General features: G+C 54.4%; 1 protein-coding gene across 3 annotated transcripts in view; it reads right to left on the bottom strand.

Moving 5' to 3' along the window:
* The window catches only part of Pald1 (phosphatase domain containing paladin 1), a 76,275-nt gene that overhangs the window by 24,745 nt on the left and 35,054 nt on the right, over nt 1-16,476 (bottom strand). For 2 of the 3 annotated variants that reach the window (XM_045137552.1, XM_004657806.2), the window contains exons 3-13: nt 13,220-13,322; nt 9,860-10,039; nt 8,779-8,943; nt 7,688-7,848; nt 7,401-7,476; nt 5,622-5,773; nt 5,218-5,317; nt 4,930-5,034; nt 1,060-1,155; nt 526-654; nt 14-130 (exon numbers count right to left, since the gene is read on the bottom strand). In XM_045137552.1, coding sequence (XP_044993487.1) covers nt 14-130; nt 526-654; nt 1,060-1,155; nt 4,930-5,034; nt 5,218-5,317; nt 5,622-5,773; nt 7,401-7,476; nt 7,688-7,848; nt 8,779-8,943; nt 9,860-10,039; nt 13,220-13,322 — 1,384 coding nt within the window. The remainder of the gene's footprint in view (nt 1-13; nt 131-525; nt 655-1,059; nt 1,156-4,929; nt 5,035-5,217; nt 5,318-5,621; nt 5,774-7,400; nt 7,477-7,687; nt 7,849-8,778; nt 8,944-9,859; nt 10,040-13,219; nt 13,323-16,476) is intronic. The other variant, XM_045137553.1, reaches the window with a different exon arrangement.

Genomic DNA, 16,476 nt, shown 5'->3' with positions numbered 1-16,476 from the left:
TGGGAGCTGGCACCTTGGCATTGGGCTGGGCTGTGCCGTAGATGGGCATGCGGGGCACACGCCGGAAGTTGGCCACATCCATCTCTCTGACCGTGCTGAGGGTGTCCAGGGAGACAAGATCGTCCGCCTTCTGTGGGAAGAGTACCAAGTCTGGGACGGCTGGCCTTGGCACAGCCAGAATCAGACAGCCGGGGAGGAAGAGAAGCAGTGCCCTACAGTCATCAGGGCCTGGTTGGTGCCATGGTGAGGACAAGATTGTGCCTCCAGAGAGGGCCCAGGTTCTACATCCTGGACTCCTGACAACCACCAAAGGCCGGGCTTTGAGACCCAGAAGAGAAGGTACCAGAACAAAGGCCAGAGCTGCAGGCGGTTCATGGAAATCAGAGCACTGGCACATGCGGTTCCCCACCCCCGCCCCCAGGAGCCCACCAGACTCGTGGTGATGTCTGCTCAGACCCACGGGAATCCGGAGCTCCGTGGGCCAGGGCCCAGCCTGCCCAGCCCACTCGACAGCCAGCCACTCACCAGGAAGCCCTTGGCGATGAGGTCCCCGGGTGCCATCGGCCCCACCGACTTCAACATCACGGGCAGGCGGTACAGCGAGGCATGGGCACACAGCCAGCGGCTGAAACTGAGGGCAAAGGCCAGGGGGTACTGCAGCCCGAGGCCGGGAGACATGGGGCATTGAGGGGTGCGGGGCTATCCTGAGCCCTCCCTGCCCGCCCATGGAAAAGAAGTCCCAAGAGGCATGCACACGGTCCCCAGGGGAGAAAGGGGGGGGGTGAGAGGATTCCAGGGTGTCTGCTGCCCTCGATGACTGGGGATAGGGAGGCTGGGCCTGAGACAGGCGCTGGGCGGCTCCCTGGACCAGGGCGAACAGAGAAGCGGCCTTCTTGCCTCTCCCAACTCCCCCACACTCCCCTTCCTAAGGGACCAACACACACAACCCCGCACTCTTTCACCACCCCACAGGGACCCTCTTGCCAATCGCCCTGGGGTGGTAGGGCTTGAGGATTCCCGGGAGGAGAGGGTGTGGGCCAGCTGCCCCCCCAGCCCCACCTGCTCATGCAGATAGCTGTTAAACAGGACCAAGTAAAAGTAACGCTCCAGGCTCCACAGCGCCCTCTGCCGGACAGCATGCTGGCCACCGCTTCCCTGAGAAAGGGGATCCCCAGGAGGAGTGAATAGGGGGCTGTCCCCTTGCCATGTATGTCTGTTACAGCAGGAGGTAAGCTTGGGAAATCTGTGCCGACACTCTCTCCAGCTTCATGACACCATTCTGCTAGGCTGGGAGTCACCCCGTGTATCTAACCGTAACCCATCGGCTGTGGTTGGGGACCACACCAAACACAGGTGGCTCCGGGTGCACGCACTGCAGGCAGGTTTCTGTCCCTGGGAGGGGGTGAAGGGGGTGCCCAAGCAATGGCACAACCAGCACCCCGTGTCATATTCCACCCCATGTTGAGGAATCAAGTTTGCACACCCACACACTTTTCCCTTTAAGGGATGCCCTCCTTAAAGAACCAGGACCCCCCCACACACACACTTACACACTGGTAACTAAGACCCTCACAGTGGCTCTCCATAAAGCATCATCACCGCTAATGATAATAATAAGCCGGGCGTGGTGGCGCATGCCTTTAATCCCAGCATTCAGGGAGTCAGAGGCTGGAGGATGGCCATGAGCTCAAGACTACCGTGAGACTACATATGAATCCCAGGTCAGCCTGAGCTACAGTGAGACCCTACCTTGAAAAAACAAAAACAACAAATAAATAACGCTTAAAGAAATAGCAGCTGGGTGCGGTGGTACACTTCTTTAATAACCCAGCGCTGGGGAGACAAAGGTAGGAGGATCGCCGCGAGTTCAAAATCACCCTGAGACTAGAGTGAATTCCAGGTCAGCATGGACCACAGGGAGACCCTGCCTTGAAAAACAAGAAGAAAGGAAAAGAAAAGAGGAAGAAGAAGAAAAAGAAAACAGCTTCCTCCAAGTCACACAACTGACGGCAAATACTGGGTCCTCGTCTCTCCAACTGCAGCCCAGAGTCCTCTGTTGCCCCAGCAACCCTCAAGTGACAAGTTTCTCCTGATGTGTCAGTAACATGAAGACATACCCCAATCAATTTAGCCTGAAGGAGGGTGACAGTCTCTGATCAAGTTGGACCCCATCTTTGGGAATCCTCACTAGTGGGGAGCAGGCTTTTTCTGTAGAATATGATAGGTGTGCGGTCCACCCCGTCTCCTCAACACGGCCCTCATGACAGTGGCAAGGTGAGCTGGGAAGACCATACCAATGAAACTAGCCCCAAAAAAGCCAAGCCTGGTGACACGCACCTTTGATTCCAGCACTTGGGAGGCAGAGATAGGAGGGACCGCCATGAGTTCAAGGGCAGCCTGAGACTACACAGTGAATTCCAGGTCAGCCTGGGCTAGAATAAGGTAGCCAGTCTCTGGGCTAGAGTGAGACCCTACCTCAGGGGTGGGGGACTATCACAAAGACAGGAAGCCGTAGGTTACTGGCTGCTGTGAGCCATGCTTTGATGGCTCCTGGACAGCTCATCTAGAGAGCAGAAGTCCCCTATGCTTTGATGACCTTCCCTTTAAAGAGCCCTGAGGCCACACAACTGTCAACAAGACTCTCTGGTCATCACAGCGGATGGCATTTGCCCCTTTTCTACCACCTGACTCCCAGCAGCCCTACGAGCTACTCTGATCATTTTGCCCTGAATCACAATTGGGACAATGGAGGCGCTGCCACCAAGCCCCCAGCCCTGTAAGTGGCCAGTGCCTGAGCTAGAACCAGTCAGCTGGCTGAAAATCCCCACTCTAGCCTATCAGGCCCAGTTGGCTGGCTGACCCCGTCATGAGTTTAAGTGATTGGGCCATCAGAAACCATCTCAGTGGGACTGGAGAGATGGCTTAGCAGTTAAAATGCTTGCCTGCAGAGCCTAAGGACCCATGTTCGACTCTCCAGATCCAACCTACAGACACACCACGGTGAGGCAAGTGCAAGGCTTCACATGCCCACTAGGTGGCACAAGCATCTGGAGTTTGATTTCAGTGGCTGAGGCCCTGGCACACCAATTCCCCCCCAATAAAAAAAATTTTTTTTTAATTAAAAAAGGAAAGAAATCATCTCAGTGACCCAAACCAGGTATCCATGGTACAATAAGCAGGACCCAGGTGACTGGGGTAGCTAGTGATTCAGATAAAGGAGCGAGGGAGCTTTGTTTCCTGATAGGCAGTTAGCTAGGGAGAGCCCACAGAAACTGGGATATCCCCTTCCCTGCTCTGGCAGGGATAGAACTCATGAGAGATTCAGTCTCACTCAAGATGGCCTAAGGCACCAACTCCTCAACAACAAAAACCAATTTCCTGTTTCTTCCTCAGCTCAGCCTCCTGGGTGGGCCCTTCCTCAATGTCTAGCCAGGGACCACCAGCCAATCAGGTTCCTCCCTACACACCTGAGCCTGGTGATGAGGCTCATTCTAATTGGATGTCTGATTCATATGCATGGACCTGAAACCCCTCCTCTCCTCTCTTCTTCCCTTCCCTGCCCTCCCCTGCTCTTCCCTCCTCTCCTCTTTTCTCTCCTCTCTTCTCCTTCCCTATGTGAGGGAGATTTTCTCAATCTCCCCTTCTTTTGATTTGGGGGACTTTTCTGCTTTGCTTTGTCTTTTATCCTAACATTCCCTAAAATAAATCATAATCTGCCCTTCTCCTGAGTCCACGTTTTCAGTTGTTTGCTAGCATGGATGAGAACCTGAGATGCGGAATAGGAGCTCTGGTCCCACAGGGCTCTCTCCTGCACCACCAGCTACACAGATGAAGACACTCAACCCAGATGTTCCTACAGCTGCGGGCTGCTGGGCTCAGGAGCAATCTCTTTTCCTTTCCTTTCTAATTTCCCTGTTTTCTATCATGGAACATGGCTTTTCAGAGATTTTTGGTGTTTTTTTTTAAATGTTAAAGAAGGAAAAGGCTATGCAGTCTTAGATTCCTTCCAGGAACCAAGAGCAAACACTTTCAAGCCCCGTTTTCCTCCCCCAAAGCTGGAGACAGAAGCCGTGAGTGAGCCCAGAGCAGGGTGCGCTTACAGAGCTTACAGGCGGGACCAAGGACTCTCTTCCCTGAGTAGCCCCAAGACTCTTCTCTGTCGGGGGAGCTCCTACCATTTGGATCTTCAAAGTCCCCCAAAATACAGGTGAGTGTTAAAGGCTTGATCTCCACCGTGAAGCTCTAACAGGTGGCCCCAGCAGGAGGTCCTTAAATCACTGGGGGATACCTAAAAAGTTATTCTAAGACCCCTGCCCTGTCTTCTTTATTCCCTGACCATGAGGTCAGAGATTATGTTGCCTGCCAAGCATGCCCACCATGACATGCTGCCCAGAGCAAGAGTAATGGGGCAAGATTATGTTGAATCTTCCAAAAGTTTCTCTCCCACTCCCACCTCTCTCTCTCCCCCAAGCCTGACCCTAGAACATATTACTTAGCCCAGGCTGACCTAGAACTCACAATCTTCAAGTCTCTGCCTCCCGAATCCCGAATGCTGGGATTACAGGCCCACACCACCCCTTGGCTAACCTGTACTCTAAGCTGACTGTGTCGGGTGGGTTTGTCATGCTCGTAATGTTAGGCTGACTAGCGTGATGATCTGGGAAGAGCCTGAGAGCAGAAGTCCCAGTGGTCCTGATCAGCAGCTCCTCTGTCCATCCTGTTTATTCTGCAGCTGAAGGACCTGGTCAGGGAAAGCAAACTTCCCCTCTTTCCCGTCCTTCCTGCTGGCCCAGCCTCCACACCACTTTCTGTCCTCTCGAAACTGCTCAGCCAGGAGCTGTCGAGCTGAAAGAAGCCATTCCCCCAGGGCCTGTCAAACAGGCAGGGCTCCCGTAAAGAAAGGGTCTGGCCTGGTCCTCCTGGCCGCACCTGCGCTGGACGGTCTGGCCGAACAGCTTCCAGCGTCCTCTGGTTCTCCAGGACCTCTTCCCTCAGGTCCTGCAGCTCTGCACACGTGGTGATTGCTCTGTCCACCTGCGGCAGAGAGGGGAAGGGGTCCGTAAGAGAGGGAGGGAGCAGGGGCCAGCAAAGATGGCAGGAGAGGAAAGGCAAGAAGATTGGCAGAAAGAAGGGGACGTCAGGGAGGAGAGAGCTCCCCCACACACACTAGAAGCCACCATGCCCTCCTCCACTGCCCGGGCCCGGCCTTTCACTCACCTCCTCCACCATCCTCCTTCCTTGGGGCACCATGCTGAGAAAGCGCTGGATGGTCGGGAACTGCTCCATGGCCAGGGGTTTGGTTGACAAGGGAGCAGCCCTAACAAAGTGGTGTGAGTATTATGGTCAGGGCTCCCAAAAGCCCCTGGGACACCCATGCTGCCCACCATCTCCCACCCTTAAGGCCAGTGGGAGGCATCAGACCTCAGGCCCCTTCTAAATCCTATAGGGGAAGCAAGGATCAGAAAGGTCAAGGGCCTCTCTCCAAACCACCCAGTTAGTTGGTGGCGAATGATCCCCAAATGCCCGGCACCCACACATAGCCCCATCATCGGGGAGGTAGCTTCCCCTCCTCCTTTTCTGTCCCCACAGCCCCTTGGCTAAGCAGTGTCCTGGCCACTCACTCGAGTGGAGAGGTGGTCCCATGGTAGTGAAACAGCACAAGGGTACCCAGGACCATGCCCAGGTTGGTCCTGCCCACACCTGACTGGCAGCTGAAGAGGAGGGCAGGGGGAGGCCCGTGGGCGTCGCGAAGCCGCAGCAGGCTGGGGGTCTCCTGGGGAAGGACCGTGAAAAGTTAGCAGGCAACAGCAAGACCCGGAAACCCTGAGGCTGAAGACCCAGTCAAGAAAGGAAGTCATGTGCTAGGGAGGTGGCTTAGTGGTTATGGTGCTTGCCCAAGAAGCCTAAGGACCCAGGTTTGAGTCCCCAGGACCCAGGTAAGCCCGACGCACAAGATGGTGCATGCGTTAGGAGTTTGCTTGTGGTGGCTAAAGTCCCTGGTACACCCATTCTTTCTCTCTCTCTCTCTTTTCTCCTCAAATAAATAAAAAAATAATATTTTTTAAAAGAAAGGAACTAAAGCTGGGCGTGATGGTGCACACCTTTAATCCCAGCACTTGGGAGGCAGAGGTAGGAGGATCACTGTGAGTTTGAGGCCACCCTGAGACTACATAATGAATTCCAGGTCAGCCTGGGCTAGAGTGAGACCCTACCTCGAAAAACCAAAAAAAGAAAAGAAAGGAACTAATGACAACCCATCCCCAGCCCACAGTCTGCAGCCCACTGAGCTCACGGGAATGGCGTGGTTTCTGACGGCTGGTGCTACAGCCAGCTGCGCGCCTGCCCCGGAGCTCGGGTCCTGCTCGGTGCAGCCTTGTGGGCAGCCAGAGGGCAGCGTGGACAGAAGGCAGCGTGTGGGGGTGGGGGACAGAAGTAAAAGCTACTCAGAGGGCCTCAGGCCAGTGACCTCCCAGAACTGCACAATGCAAATCAGACAAGGCAACGGGAAGGGGTTGAGATTCAGCGGAACAGTCTGTGAGGCTGGAAGCAGGAGCTTCACTAAAAACCTGAGGAAGGGCTGGAGGGATGGCTTAGGGGTTAAGGTGCTTGCCTGCAAAGCCAAAGGACCCAGGTTCAATTCCCCAGGTCCCACGTAAGCCAGATGCACAAGGGGGCGCACATGTGTCTGCAGTTCGTTTGCAGCAGCTGAAGGCCCTGGCGCACCCATTCTCTCCCTCTCTCTCTCTCCCTCTTTCTGTCTCTCTCAAATAAAGGAAATAAAATAAATGTTTAAATAAATAATAAAAATTAAAACATGAGTAAGTGGGGCTGGAGAGGTGGCTTAGCAGTGAAGGCATTTGCCTACAAAGTCTAAGGACTCATGTTCAATTCCCCAGGGCCCACGTAAGCCAGACACACGGCGACGCTAGCTCACAAAGTCGCACATGCGCACAGGGGGGAGCGTCTGGAATTAGATGGCAGTGGCTGGAGGGCCTGGCACACCAATTCTCTTTCACTCTCGCATTTAAAGAAAATGAAGAATGGCAGCCTGTTGGGCTTAAAACTTGAGGAAGCGGAGGTCTAGAGCGGAAGGGGGTGCAGTCTCCCAAGACCGTGCAGCAAGTTCATAGCCAAGCCACAATCAGAGCCCAATCCTGGGCTCAGTGCTAAACTCTGGGATTAGGAAGTGTGCCGTGCACACCTCTATACATGTGCATGCACACACAGAGACGTGTACACACACACACACACACACACACACACACACGAAGGCGCAGCACTACCCACGTCCACACAAAGTGGGCGTCATGTTAAGCAAGCACTGATGCTTCCTCTAAGGACAGCCAAGACACTGGCCATTGAGGCACCTGCTCCCACGCAGCGCTCCCACAGCCACTCACCCGGAGAACACTGACAAAGGCATCAAACTGGGCTTCCAGGGGGGCCCCCTGCTCTGGCAAGGGCAGACGGTGGTACCTGCCAGGGACAGGAATAGCCCATCAGCCAGGCCATGTCCCCACGCACCAGTCCAATTCCCCAGTTCTAAGAGCCGTCGGGAAATGTCCCCTATGGGGTGGGGGGAGAGGGATGGATGTGGGGAACATATTCTTGCTGAGTGGATGGGGGAACTGGGGCCGGTACTGGGAAGCTGGCCTGGGGGGGAGGGGGAACACGGGCCCCAAGGTACCTATAGATGGGCTGCAGAAAGAGCGGCCGCTTGTAGACTTCCTCCGTCACGTGCACGTCGTCCTCGTCGCGGATCCGCACGGCGTGTGGCTCTCCCCGCAGGTCATCCGTGTTGTGGTACACGTGGTATGTGTTCTCGCTAAGCTGGGCAAAGTCACGGATCTGGAGCGAGGTGCCGGCAGAGAGGGACGCGATCTGACCTTCAGGTCCTCCTCGACCGTCCCCAAGAGCTCTGGTGACCTCAGCATGCAGAAACTACCTCAGGCAACTTTGCCTCCAAGAGGGAACCACATGGCCGTGTGTGGAAGGATCCAGGAAGGCCACTACCCTGAGGGCAACCAGCACGGGCTGAGCACCCCCGGTCCCCATGGGGGCAGACTGGAGGGCACTGCCCAGTGGGCAGCAGGAATGCGCTAAGCCAACTGAGTGCCAGGTTAGGGTGAGGCTCGGCCAGCTGGGAGTTGGAAGCCAGGGAAGCAAGAGAGCTCAGGAGGCCGGAAGGGAAAGCAGAAAGATGGCAGTTCCCAGCAAGGCCCACTGTGACCCCTCACTCCGTGCGTGTGCCGGCTGACCCAGAGACTCACAAAGCAGGGAACCGACTCCCCAGGGACCGCATGGCAGAGGCACGGCAGAACCCCAGCCTTGGGCCCCATAATCCAGTGTTTCTCCCATCCCACCAAACCCCTTGCTAAACCAGAATGTTGGTCCCTGAGAGGGAAGCTGGAAGCCAGGCGTGGTGGCACACGCCTTTATTCCCAGCACTTGGGAGCCAGAGGCAGCATGAGTTCTAGACCAGGACAGGGTGACAGAGTGGGTTCCAGGTCAGCCTGGGTTTAAATAAGACCCTACTTTGAAACCCCCTTCCTCCCCCCACCAAAAAAAAAAAAAAAAAGAGAGAAACAGGGTGAGAGACAGGCAGAGGAAGGCAAACTGAAAACCAGAAGTCAACTTTGTAGGCAGCCACTAGCCCAAGCAGGGCACAAAACCCAGGAAGATTGGGCAAAGGGGAGCCGAGCAGCTGCCCGGGGAGCCTAGTCTGCAGAGCTGGACTCTGGGCGATGATGGTCCTGCCGGGGAGAAGCTCGCCCTCACCTCCTTCCGGATGGCCAACTCCAAGCTCTCAGCTCCAAGCCCAGGCCCCAAGCCCTGGAGGTTTGCGCGAAGGTTCTGCTTGTCACGCGGCGTGTATGACACAAAGTCGTCCTCGGCACGCAGGAACAGCACGGGCTCCTCCCTCACGCAGAAGATGATGCACTCCTGCCAGAAAGAAGCCATCCCCCACCCTGGTCTGCCACAGACGCTTGTTCCCCCGTGCAAACGCTACGCCTATGCTTTTCTCTCTGGACGGACTGTAAATTCCCCGAGGCAGAACCACGCCCTGGTCAATCTCGTATACCCACAATGCACGCTGCATGGAGTCCTACATAAACCAGCTTCTTGACTAATATCAGCTGAAGCAACGAATGCCAACCAAGCAGTCCATCATTCGCTCACTGAGCTCCGATCAGCAGAGGGGGAGGGAGGTTGGCAGCCTGCCCCTCCTCGAGGAACTTCAGCTCGAGCCGGGAACGTGGAACTTGCACAGGACCCCAATTCACTCTCATTCGCCCTGGCACTCAACCACACCTAAGGCCATTCAGAACCACCGCTCCGTGGTCACGGCATGCCCTTGGCCTCACCCCACAGACAGCAACACCCGCCTCTGAAAGCAGGCAGTGGGCTCTAGTTGCTGGCGTCCGGACCTGTGGGCACCGCTCACGAGCTGTGTGACCCTTGCCCTCTCTGGGCCTCAGTTTCCCCATGTGTAAGATGAGGGTGACAGCCCACAGTGAACAAGGGATTGAGCTGTGAGCTGTGCCCAGCATTTGGCAGTGGCGGACCTGGCCCCTCTTCTCACCCTCTCATTCCCTGGCTTCCCCAGAGTGTCTCTGAGTGGGGTACACACCTTGGGCTCCATGCCCACATGGGGCAATGCGTAAACATCAGGCAGAGTTTCCCAATCATTACCAATCCTCAGCGACCAGCGTGGTGGCCAAGGCTCAGCAGAGCCTGGCCCAAGCCACCCCCTTCTTCACGCTCCCAACTCACAGCCAGGGCCCCCTTAAATCTCCTGAGTCAGCCCTCCTGGGGGGCCCCCGCTTCCCTGATCAGTCTAAGGGAGAAGCAAGCTCACCTTGTGTCCGTCCTTCTGGAGCTTCTGGAGGACCCGCTGGAACCCCAGAAGACTGGGCTGTCCCATGCCAAACACGGGGAGCCCACCTCGCGCCTGGCGGAAGTTGAGGGCCCCACAGCTCCCTGAAGTGCCCAGCACGTCCATCTTCTCAGTGACATCCCGCACCAGGAAGTAGCGGCCCTGACGGAAAGAGAGGCGCATCACAGTCACTTGGGGCACAGTCACTCGGGGCGACCCCAGGGAATTGTCTTGGACTCTGCTTTTTGTTGTTGTTGTTCATTTATTTGAGTGACAAAGAGAGAAAGAGGTAGATAGAGAGAGAGAGAATGGGCGTGCCAGGGCTTCCAGCCTCTGCAATCGAACTCCAGATGCGTGCGCCCCCTTGTGCATCTGGCTAACGTGGGACCTGGGGAATCGAGCCTCGAACCAGGGTCCTTAGGCTTCACAGGCAAGTGCTTAACAGCTAAGCCATCACTCCAGCCCCTTGGGCTCTGTCTTGAGCTCCTGAGGACCAGTAGAGGGGAATGGCTGGGAGCAAGGGAGACGACATGATCCTGCCTTCAAATTGCTTGCAAGGCTCATATGAGACACAGACACGAGACAGCAAGGGCGTCGTAACAGGCAGGAGAGTGGAGAAGACTGTGCAGCAGACAGCCTCGGAGCCAGGCCTGGAAAGGAACGAGCAGGAGGAGCGCAGGCCAAAGCTGGCCCTGGGAGAGGGGCCCAGAGCTCCCCGAGAAAACAGCAGACTTCCCTCATTTCTACCAAGGCACATGGACATCCGGGAAACCAGGACTGAGCCGGAAGATGACAAGACCCAAGTGCTGCAGGAAAGAGACGAGAAAGTTGCCAGGATGGTCAAGAGCTTGTTCCAGAGCAAACAGAAGCCCCGGGTGGTCTTGGGTGACCCTGCTTCCATCAAGCCCCACACCTCCACAGCCTGACAGATGAGAAGAGGGATCTATACTCCCAGCCCAGCCGGAAACGCCAAGCTCTAGGAGCTGAAAACCTCCTCCCGGTAGACCAGCTGATAGAAAGCCGGAAAAAGCCAGGCTGCATGCAGCCCTATGGGAGAGAGGAGCCATCAGCAGTGAAAACAGCAGACACTGCAAGCCTTAAGTTGGGCCAGCCAAGCCAAATGAGCCAGTGGGTGCAGTAGTGGCATGTCTGTTCTGGGAGAAACCAACTGCTCTCTAATTGGACTGGAGGCCCTCTCTATGGGAGTAAATACTTGCCTGGTATAAAAACCTAATCAAAAGCCTATGGCAGGGCTGCAGAGATGGCTTAGTGGTTAAGGCACTTGTCTATGAAGCCCAGGTTCGCTTCTCCAGGACCCACATAAGCCAGATGCACAAGGTGGCGCATGTGTCTGGATTTCCTTTGCAGTGTCTAGAGGCCCTGGTGTGCCCATTCTCTGTCTCTCTCTCTCTCTCTCTAAAAACTAAATAAAAAATTTTTTAAGTCTATGGCTGGAGAGGTCATGAGCTCCAGCAGTGCAATGTCTGCTCTTGTCTGCTTAGCGGCACATGCTATGCTCACCAAGCTGCCCTGTGAGCACTTTCCTCAACATTCACACCCATGCATTAACGCTACTCTCACTTTTGGTTAGAGAAGCTTCTCTTTCCAGATGGCAGTGACCACTGGGATGACCCAACAAGCACAATAGTGCTAAGAAGTGACAGAGGAGTGCTCAGCACTGAAACAGCTCTATCACACCTTCCAAGGCTCAGGGTCCATTGCGGAAGAAGTGGCAGAAAGAATGTAAGAGCCAAAGGAAGGGTAGGACTCCTTACAATGCAATCATTCAGATAGAAATTGGCCCGGATATCCATGACCTCGTAGTGCCTGACACTACTTACACAAGACCCTCATAACAGGAGGAACAGATGAGGCCATCAAAATAAAAGACTAGTGGAGAGGGGGAAGGGATATGATGGAGAGTGAATTTGTGAAGGAGGGAGTGATCATGGTTTATTGTCTATAATTATGAAAAGTGTCAGTTGAAAAAAGCAAAAAAAAAAAAAAAGAAGAAGAAGAAGCAAAGCTAGAATAAGTTTTGAACTCTTGAAAGAGAAAATGGAGGCTCCCAGACTTGGGGGGATAGGAAGCTGGGGTACTCAGGGCTCCCGCTGCTGTGCCCCCTGGTGGTGAGGAGATAGAGTTGTGCTGGCCATTTAGAAGGGCTGGGGAGCTGGGCATGGTGGCGCACGCCTTTAATCCCAGCACTCGGGAGGCAGAGGTAGGAGGATCGCCATGAGTTCGAGGCCACCCTGAGACTACATAGTGAATTCCAGGTCAGCCTGGGCTAGAGCGAAACCCTACCAAAAAAAAAAAAAAAGAAGGTCTGGGGAAAAGGCATTGGGTAAACTCTGGGTTCAAGAAACTTTGCATAGTGACACACGCCTTTAATCCCAGCACTTGGGAGGCTGAGATAAGATGATCGCAGTAAGATCAAGGCAGTACACACATATGAGCCCACAAACAAGTGAATACACACACACACACACACACACACACACAAGAACGCAAATAATAAAGAGGCAGAGGAGGAAAAGGAGGAGAGCTAAGGGACTGGGATGTAGCTCAGTGGTAGAGAGCTTGCCTAGTAGGTGTGAGGCCGTGGGCTCCAGCCCACTATCATAAACAAGAATGGGAGCTTTGGGCTGGAGAGATGACTTAGCAGTTAAGACATTTGCCTGCAAAACCCAAGGACCTAGGTTCGACTCCCTAGTACCCACATAAGCCAAATGCACAAAGTGGCACATGTGTCTGGAGTTCATTTGCCATGGCTAGAGGCCCTGACACACCCATTCTCTCTGCCTCTCTCAAATAAATAAATAAAATATTTTTTTTTTAAAAAGGGGGCTGTAGCCGGGCATGGTGGCGCACGCCTTTAATCCCAGCACTCGGGAGGCAGAGGTAGGAGGATTGCCATGAGTTCGAGGCCACCCTGAGACTACAGAGTGAATTCCAGGTCAGCCTGAGCTAGAGTGAGACCCTACCACGAAACACCTTAAAAAAAAAAAAAAGGCGGGGGCTGCAAAGCCTGCAAAGCCAAAGGACCCAGGTTAGCCAGATGCAAAAGGGGGCGCATGCGTCTGCATTTCATTTGCAGTGGCTGGAGGCCCTGGCGTGCCCATTCTCTCTCTCTCTCTCTTTCTCCGTTAAATAAATAAATAAAAAGAATGGGGGCTAACCAGGCGTGGTGGCACACACCTTTAATCCCAGGTCAGCTTGAGCTAGAGTGAGACCCTACCTCAAAAAAGAAACAAAAAAGAATGGGGGCTGACACAAGCGGAGAGGGAAGGGGTGGAGGAGAGTAGGGAGGACGCCGGGAGAGGCGGGAAGGCGTGGCCTCACCTGGACCAGGTAGTGCTCGCGGGTGGCGTCCGACAGCCGGCCCGTCCTGTAATGGGCCTTCAGCAGCTCCTCGTGGACCTGGAACTCTTCCTTGCAGTTGTACCTGCCAGGGAGGGGCCGAGGGGACACTGAGTCAGACCGCCTTTGTGGTCAAGGTCCCCCCACCCTCACTGCCCCAGCCCCTCCCACGCCCATCTGTGTGCCCCTCATCCCTGTCCCCCAACAGCCACTCTCCTCTCCATCCTCAGGCACGGAACCCCAGAACCGAGCCGGGAGACCCGGACCACCCAGCTACGGGCTAGACTACATTTCCCAGCCTCCCTTTCAGCGATTTATGCTCATGTGGTTAAGCTTCACCAAATGAGGTGCGAGGGGGTGAAGAGCAAATTCTAGGCCACTTTTCTCTCTTGACAGAATCTAGAAGAGATGGCAGAACTAGAACAGCCATCTCACGTCTTAAGACAGAGGCACAGGCTGACCACGAGGTGCCTGGATGGTCACAAGGGCCACCGTAGCAGCCTGGACACCCAAGAAAGGGCTTGACCCAGGCATCCTGTCTGAGTATTAGTTTGTTATGATGGCCTACCACTGACCTGGATCAAGATATTGTCAGGTGGGCTGGAGAAATGGCTCAGCGGACACACACTAGACAATATAGTTGGATGGCCCACTCCTCAGATTATGCCTGGAACAATCCCCACTCCCGAAGCCGATGTGGTGGTTCAGCCCACAAGGGTCCCATCAGCCTTTTAATAATGGTTATGTTTCCAGGCACCCTAACTGGATAATACACCAACAGTGATAAGTGCCCACCTCAGTGCAGGGGCACAGGAAACATTCATGACCATGCCTATTGCCAAGAGCAGTTCGGCCTCCACATGGGGCCATTTAAAGAAACCCCCATGTGGGAGTCATGGTTTCTGTAGACAGTAAGTGAGGCCAAGGCCCAAGTGCTGACGCACGATGACTGTACACAGCACGCAGACGTCACAGTGGCCGGGCGCGGTGCCACGCCTGTAATCCCAGCACTCGGGAGGCTGAGGTAGGAGGATTGCTAACACTACATAGTGAGTGAATTCAGCCTGGGCTAGAGTGAGACTCTATCTCAAAAAAAGGGGCAGGCTAGAGGAATGGCTTAGCAGTTAAGGCATTTGCCTATGAAGCCAAAGGACCCAGGTTCAATTCCCCAGGACCCATGTAAGCCAGATGTACAAGGGGCACATGCATCTGGGGCTCGTTTGCAGTGGCTAGAGGCCCTGGCATGCCCATTCTCTCTCTCTGTCTCTTCTCTCTTTCTCTTTCCTTGCAAATAAATAAATAAAACTAAAAAAAAAGAAAGAAAGAAAGAAGGAGAGGGAGGGAGAGAGCGAGAGAAAGAAAGAAACAAACAAACAAAGAAACAAAGGAACAAAGAATCAGAGAAAGAAAGAAAAAGCCAGGCATGGTGGTGCACGCCTTTAATCCCAGCACTTGGGAGGCTGAGGCGGGAGATCACTGTGACTTTGTTCAAGGCCACCCTAGGACTACCGAGTGAGTTCCAGGTAAGCTTGTGCTAGAATGAGACCCTGCCTCAAAAAAATTTATTCACCGGTGTGTGAGTGTGCGTGCTGGCTTTCGAGTGTGGAGGTGCGCGTGCCCCGGCCCGCGCGTGGGGTCGGAGGATGACTTCAGGCGGGTTCTTGCCTGCCCGCCTCATCTGAGGCGACGTTCCTCTTTTGGGATTCTTGCTCTGCCACACTTGGCTGCACTCCCACGAGCTTCTGGGAGATCCTGTCTGTGTCCTGGAACTCACCTGTGCCCTCCTGTCACCCCATGGTGCTCAGTGGCAAATCCCTCTCCATCCCTGAAACCCAGCTTCCCATCTAGTCCAGTCTCCGGCTCTACAATGCACGGATCAGGGCTCCACAAGCCCTCACCGCGAAGGACTGGGACGAAGTGCTTCAGGCTTTGTGGGCCAGGCAGGCTGCGCTGTAAGTACCCAATTCTGCTGCTCAAGGGCCTGGTGGCCACCGGTGACACAGCAATGGACGGGCATGACAGTGGCCAGTGTTCCAACAAGACACTGTTTGCAAGGGGCTGGGGCCAGGAGCACTTCCTGTGCAAGCGCCAGGGCCTGAGGGGGTCTGAGAGGCTGTTCCAGCACAATCCCTGGTATCCACAGAAATAGCTAGGCATGGCCACACATGTCTGAGCCCCAGCCCTGTGGGAAGCAGAGAATGGAGAACCAGTGGGGCTGGCAAAATAAATGGCAAGCTCCAGGATGGGTGAAAGGCTCTGGCTCCAGTGAAAACAGGCGGAGAGAAATGAAGGGCACCTGACATTCCCTTGACCACCTCAGGACAGCGCAGCCCACCACCGTGAACACACGTGCACACGCCACACATACACACACACCTACACACACATACAAAAGAAACTACATTGACAGGGATCTGGGTTGATGGTTCAGCAAGTAAGAGCACTTGCTGTGTAAGCATAAGGGTCTCAGAGGACTTGAGACTTCACGAGTTCAATCCTGAGTCCTTGTGCTTGAAACCCCAGGCCTGTAGGGAGTGGAGACAGGAGAATCACCAGGGCTCACTGGTCAGCCAGTCTGATGAAAAAAAAAAAAAAAAAGATGCGGGGCGTGGTGGCACACGCCTTGAATCCCAGCACGCAGGAGGCAGAGGTAGGAGGATCACCATGAGTTGGAGGCCACCCTAAGAATACAGAGTGAATCCAGGTCAGCCTGGGCTAGAGTGAGACCCTACCTCAAGAAAACAAAAAAAGTGGGGAGCTGGAGAGATGTCTTAGCAATTCTCTCTCTCATAAATAAAAATCAAGTTTAGGTCTGGAGGGATGGCTTAGCGGTTAAGGCGTTTGCCTGCAAAGTCAAAGAACCCAGGTTCGATTCCCCAGGACCCACGTTAGACAGATGTATCAGGGGCGTATGTGTCTGGAGTTCGTTTGCATTGGCTGGAGGCCCTGGTGCGCCCATTTTCTCTCGCTCTCCTCCTCCTCTTTCTCTGTTAAATAAATAAATAAATAGAAAATATTTTAAAAATAAAAAATAAAGTTTAGGGCTGGAGGGATGGCTTAGCGGTTAAGGCGTTTGCCTGCAAAGCCAAAGAACCCAGGTTCGATTCCCTAGGACCCATGTTAGACAGATGCACAAGGGGCGTATCCATCTGGAGTTCGTTTGCAGTGGCTGGAGGCCCTGGTGCACCCATTCTCTCTCTCTCTCTCTCTCCCTCTTTCTCTGTTAAATAAATAAATAA

The sequence above is a fragment of the Jaculus jaculus genome, chromosome 18, assembly GCF_020740685.1.
Source record: "Jaculus jaculus isolate mJacJac1 chromosome 18, mJacJac1.mat.Y.cur, whole genome shotgun sequence".
Lineage (NCBI taxonomy): Eukaryota > Metazoa > Chordata > Mammalia > Rodentia > Dipodidae > Jaculus > Jaculus jaculus.
The sequence above is the reverse complement of the archived record's forward strand: the minus strand, read 5'-3'. Positions and strand labels throughout refer to the sequence as shown.